This window comes from Pygoscelis adeliae, unplaced genomic scaffold, assembly GCF_000699105.1.
Source record: "Pygoscelis adeliae isolate BGI_AS28 unplaced genomic scaffold, ASM69910v1 Scaffold114, whole genome shotgun sequence".
Taxonomy (NCBI): domain Eukaryota; kingdom Metazoa; phylum Chordata; class Aves; order Sphenisciformes; family Spheniscidae; genus Pygoscelis; species Pygoscelis adeliae.
This window is the reverse complement of record NW_008824587.1, coordinates 4,584,232-4,589,647: the sequence shown is the minus strand read 5'-3', so window position 1 is coordinate 4,589,647 and position 5,416 is coordinate 4,584,232. Positions and strand designations below refer to the sequence as shown.

Genomic DNA, 5,416 nt, shown 5'->3' with positions numbered 1-5,416 from the left:
TGTGTTTACCAGCTTAACTGCTCTATTTTTTTTAATCTGGGTTATTAATTAAAACAGTGATTCCTCCTTGGAGTTAAGTGAATCAAGTCTGTGATCACACTTGAGCAGAACACTTTTGTGCACTTTAAGTAGCACCAAGAGCCAAAGCAAAACTCTGCAGCCCCGAATGTCCCTGCCAGGAACAAATGGCCAGAGATTGGGACAAAATTCCTTGAGAGGCAGCTCCGCTGGCTGCGCAACCCTCCGGCTGCCCAGTGCTTGCTGTTATCACATGCTGTGAAAAGGATCACGTGAAGAGGTGGGGAGTCAGCCCTGCAGAGCCCGGGTGCCATCGTGGTGTTGCTGGTGGGATCCTGGGAGCTTCTGCCTCTGATGGCGTTTGTAACGCAGCATCAGATCCAAAAGGTAAGGCACCGCACCCCAGGGAAGGAGCATGTCTGTAGTGCAGGCAGGTGACACTACTTGTAAGACATGGTCACTACTAGTTAACCTGTGATTAGGTCTAGCGAAGATCTGCTTTACAACACTTTATATTCTCAGCTTCTTGTATTGCATTCATTTTGAGTGTGAGAGGACCCTGTCATGTCTACAAACTCTTCCGGAGGGCAGCCTGTCCCGCAGAGCTCGTGGAGGAATTTCTCTCGTGCCCTTCTGTCTGCTGCTCAGCTCTCATCTGTGAAGTCGAAATCTGCCTGTCAAAGGATAATCTCCAGGGTATTCTATATAAAGAAACAGTAACGCTGACAGAGTTCACTTCATTTTGTAAGGGATTGTGTAGTCAACCATGAGAAATCACCCAGGGATTTTTCCCTTAGAGAATACAATGCTTTGCAGCTTATAAAGGAATCTTAAAGGAATCTCATTCTTATTTGGAATCCAGGTATCGCTGCTCTGATCATGTTAGCAGGCTTTGTAATTGAATAGTTGCTGGTCACACATCTTAGATAAGGTATCCTTAAGCCACAAAGGCTCTAGCGACAATACTTTCTCTAGACTGAGGGGTTGAGATATGTTGTTCTTAACTGTATGGAATCTGAGCCTGTTAACGAACTATCTCTTTTACAATAGAAACCCCTCCTGAATTTAAAAAATTAAGAGCACATTGTCTTGCTGCAGAGCTGAAGTTGGGATGCTTTTCACACTGAGCTGAGGCACAGTGAAGGGCCAGAACTGTTTTCTCTTGCTTTGTGCTGCTTCCCCTGAGGACTCTGGAGGAGAGCAGTCACCCTGTCTCTTCCAGTTCCGCAAGGATGGCTTCCTCGTCCTAGAGCATTTTTTCACCGCAGAGGAGTGTGACAGCATGAGGAACCAGATTCAGAGAATCATAGCGGAGATGGAAGTGCCACCACACTGCCGCACTGAGTTCTCCACCAAGGAAGAGGAGCAGCTGCAGGCGCAGGTACCGAGAAGGGCAGGGCTGTCCCCGTCAGAGCGCTGGAAGGAGAAAGGTAAAAGGCAAATAGCTGCTTAGGGTTCACTCTGGGGGAACATGATTCTTTCTTCTAACTGAACATAACATTGAGAGGCATTTGCTCTCCAGCTTTCTACAAATGTTTGGTGGTGGTCTTATCAGAGGGTGAAGGAGGAGAGGATGCGTGTGGCTCTGCTGTGCTTTCAGCCCCCACAACTATTGCCCCTGGTAGCCGCAAGCAGCTCTCACAGATCACTTTGTACTTGTTCTGCAGACAGAAAATAGGTTATTTTCCAGGCAGCCAGCAAAAGAAAAGCCGGGGTAGCCTCTATGTGAGAGGTTCTTGTAAAGTCCTAATCAATGCCAAGAGATGTAGTATTGTGGGAAAGCCTTTGTAGGAGTGACTTCTATTGACTGTGTCTTGTTTATGCTGCGGCTCGATGGGGAAAAAGATGCAGGTGAGTATTAACGCTTTGATCAAAGGTTCATTTATGTTTTTACAAGGATACTATCTTTACTGGGCTCTTATCCCTGGCAGGGTAGCTCGGATTATTTCCTAACCAGTGGAGACAAGATTAGATTCTTCTTTGAGAAAGGCGTTTTGGATGAGAGAGGTAAGCTCTGGCCTGAGTTAGCCTTCTCCTGTCCCCTCCCTGTGGCTAAGTGAGGGGTCAGGGGCCAGTTTCCAGCTCTAGGCACGATTCCTGCTTTGCAAACAATGTTAAATTCTGGTTTTGTTTTGTAGGTAACTTCCTAATCCCAAAGGAGAAATCTGTCAGCAAGATTGGCCACGGTATGTTTAAAGGATGGGGTTTGGAGAGGGATGGACAAAAGGGATGTGGTTTTGAGACGTGAGGACTTCTCCAGACCTACTCACTATAAATAACCTTGGCTATCTGAGTTGAAACCTTTCCGAGCAGAGAAGTGACTTTTTCCCTCTTGTGTTGCTTCTCTGTGCCTCCTGGGGACCACTGCATCGACTATCACGAACCTCACCTCCTCTCGCCATTGTGGCCACGCAGCTCCTGTCTTTCCAACCCCGGGCTGTTTTACTCTGGATTTCTGTGTTAAATTCTTCAACTTGATTTCTACATGTCAGTCTGCTTTTCCCCACGTTGCTCTGTCACTCTCTGCAATTCTGTCCGTGCTGCCCCTCACTCTCTGCGGTCAAAATCTTCTGTTATGATCCTCTTCAAAAACCCCTTCTAGGAGGTTTTTCAGCTATGCATAGCTTAGAGTCACTGACACATGAAAGTTTGGACTTCAGCCCTTGCCTCTTTCATGTAAGAGATTTCTCTGATAAATTTACCACCTAAGACTGGTCACATTCAGTACAGATCAAATGTGTCTTCCATGTCCTGTACAGGGCTGGGTTGCCAACGCTGAAGCTGTTCTCCCCTCCTTTGGTGTCACCAGCACCTTTTCTTTACCCTTACTGGTTTCAGTTTGACATATTTCCTCTCTCCCAGCTACCGAACTTGCGTTTTGATCCCTTTTGTTTTCGAACAATACATGGAAAAAGAGAGCAGGATTCACTGCATCTCCAAACACATGAACTTTGTTCAGATTAAACTTCACTAAACTTGGAAATTCAGTACTGAGAGTTCTCAGTGCTTTGGTTTTCTCAGAAAAACATTCTCCCTCCCCCAGCCCCCCGCCATTCTGTTATACTTCAGCTTTTCCCCAGGGGAAGTGAAAACTGTAGATGCCTGCTGACTCAGCAACTTAACAATTCAAAAGGCTTCTCTAGACTTATTTTTTGTAGTTACTCCTTTTGGTTGAGTCTTGCCTCATCCCTTGTTCGGGAGCAGCCCCTGCTGGACCCGGTTGTGTGTCCTTGTGGTGAATTTGATCACGATGAGATGGAGGCACGATTCCAAGTCTTTGTTTTACGGTTTTGTCAGAGCTGGGCTGTAGCAAGCGTCTGTGCAGAAACAGCTCTGACCTGCAGGCTGTGGCCCTCTGCAAAGGGCACCAAAGATAAGCCCTAGCTCATTTTTGTAGTAATTACTTTTTTGGTAAGTCTTAGGAGCTGTGTTTTTTAAAGGGTGAATTCACCTATGTGCCTCAGGGTCACGTATAGTGGTTAGCATTTGCATAATATAATGCTTAATCACGTAATACTCAATTTTTGTTCACTCTGTTATACCCTATTTTTTATATAGCTGCAGTTCATGGCCAGTGAGTGATTATATTTTTGGTCTCTAAAGAAGATAGTACAAATCTACAAGTGTCGTATCACCTTAGGCGTGATAAGCCCTGTATATTCCACTCTTGGGAGGAATGAAAGTTTCCGGCTGCAACTTATCTTGCTCGGCTGTCGTCTCTGCAGCTCGTCATTGAGAGCTGCCAAGTTCCCTTCTGTTAACGAAATCTTCAGTCTGAGCCTTTTCTTCTCCCTCAGCTTTACATGCTTATGATCCTGTCTTCAAGCAAATCACCCACTCCTCCAAGGTGCAGGTGAGCCGTTACTGTCTCCTAGAATGGTCTGGGTGAAAAAAAAATATGGAGTAGTTAATCTTAATTTTCTGGACTCCCAAGGATAGTAATTTTGTCCATAAAAGGAAATTTAAATATCTTCAAAGAATAATGCTTTATAGCGTGCAGAAAACAGCAAACATAAATCTTGGAAAGTTTTCTTGCAGGAATTGGGAAGAAAACTAGGCCTTGAGAGACCAGTAGTTGTGCAAAGCATGTATATCTTCAAGGTACAGTAATTCAAGTTGTCTTGTCATTCAAGAAATAAGACCCTGTTAGGTGGGAAGCTGTGAAACTCTTCACACAGCACCTTTCTTTCCTTGCAGCAACCTGGCATTGGTGGTGAAGGTGAGATTTATGTTCTCTCTATATCACACGGCAGGTAATACTCCTTTAGGAAAGGAGTATTACCAGGAAAAAGGCTCAGAATCAGACTTAAGCCTGTGAGTTTTTGTGGTCCACACCTTAAAATTTATTAAAAAGCATCCACATTTTCCAAAAATGTTTCTACGTTGTATGCAACTTGAACAAAGAGCTACTTTTACACTTGCAGCAGGCTGAAAGGTGGTATTTTTATGTAAGACGTAATGTGTGTGACAGATGGGTAGGCAGGGTAGGTCAGCTCAAGAAGTCAGGGAGAACAAGCCTGCCATCCTTCTAGTGGTACTGAATTCCTCCGGCATTAAAAGACCCTAACGACTGTGTCTCTTTGCAGTGACCCCGCACCAGGATGCCACCTTCCTGCACACGGAGCCTCTGGGCAGAATCCTGGGGTTCTGGATTGCCCTGGAGGATGCCACGCGGGAGAACGGCTGCTTGTGGTTCATTCCTGGCTCTCATACCCGTAAGACTCATAGTAGTTTGTGCGCTGTGAAACGTGCTCCCTCGTCTTGATTAAGGGTGGAGGGTAACATGGACCGGGTTACACTCTCTGCATCGTGCAGTGCCTGCAGAAAACACTACTATTCTTGTTTGTTGAAAGGACGACTTTATTACAAGGATCTCTCCCTGTGCTGTTGTCAAATCGACAACCACAGTTTTTCAGCAGGTTATTAACTGCTTCACTTTGCTCTTGGCCACCAGTCACGAGTCTAACATAACATTTTTTAAAATAAAAAATAGGTAGTATAAATGACTGACACTGTGTTTAGTTTCAGGTTGATATCTAGCCTAGAAACGAATCCAGGGTACTGGGGCAAGGAAGGACACTCCTCCTGATTTTTTTTTTTATTTGCTCCAGAACCTGTTAAGGGGAGGCCCATTAAAACTGCTCCTGACTCTTTTCTTTCCACTTCAGTATTATTTCAGGAGCTTCCCCTGCAAGATTCAGTCTTCCTGCCAGGCCACTGAGACTTAAGACTTTAATGTAAAGACGGTCTTAAGCGACTGGGTCCTTTCTTCCTGTAGTGAAACAGGTCATTGCTATACGTTGGTGCTCCTTCCACAGTTTTGACTTTAGCCTTGAAAATGTTCATCAAGTCTGATCTGGACTGCAAAGAGCAATAATTCCCCCTTTGCCTTCCAGAA

The 5,416-nt window shown here is 45.1% G+C and overlaps 1 protein-coding gene across 2 annotated transcripts in view; it reads left to right on the top strand.

Moving 5' to 3' along the window:
- The first annotated feature begins 306 nt into the window (after positions 1-306).
- PHYHD1 (phytanoyl-CoA dioxygenase domain containing 1) overlaps positions 307-5,416 on the top strand; it is a 7,175-nt gene continuing 2,065 nt past the window's right edge. Inside the window, exons 1-9 of one of the 2 annotated variants that reach the window (XM_009322103.1) lie at positions 333-405; positions 541-714; positions 1,241-1,399; positions 1,950-2,025; positions 2,157-2,204; positions 3,816-3,871; positions 4,057-4,119; positions 4,216-4,237; positions 4,605-4,733. In XM_009322103.1, the coding sequence (XP_009320378.1) occupies positions 583-714; positions 1,241-1,399; positions 1,950-2,025; positions 2,157-2,204; positions 3,816-3,871; positions 4,057-4,119; positions 4,216-4,237; positions 4,605-4,733 (685 nt within the window). In that variant the 5' untranslated portion in view covers positions 333-405; positions 541-582. Of the gene's footprint in view, positions 406-540; positions 715-1,240; positions 1,400-1,949; positions 2,026-2,156; positions 2,205-3,815; positions 3,872-4,056; positions 4,120-4,215; positions 4,238-4,604; positions 4,734-5,416 lie in introns of both variants that reach the window. The other variant, XM_009322104.1, reaches the window with a different exon arrangement.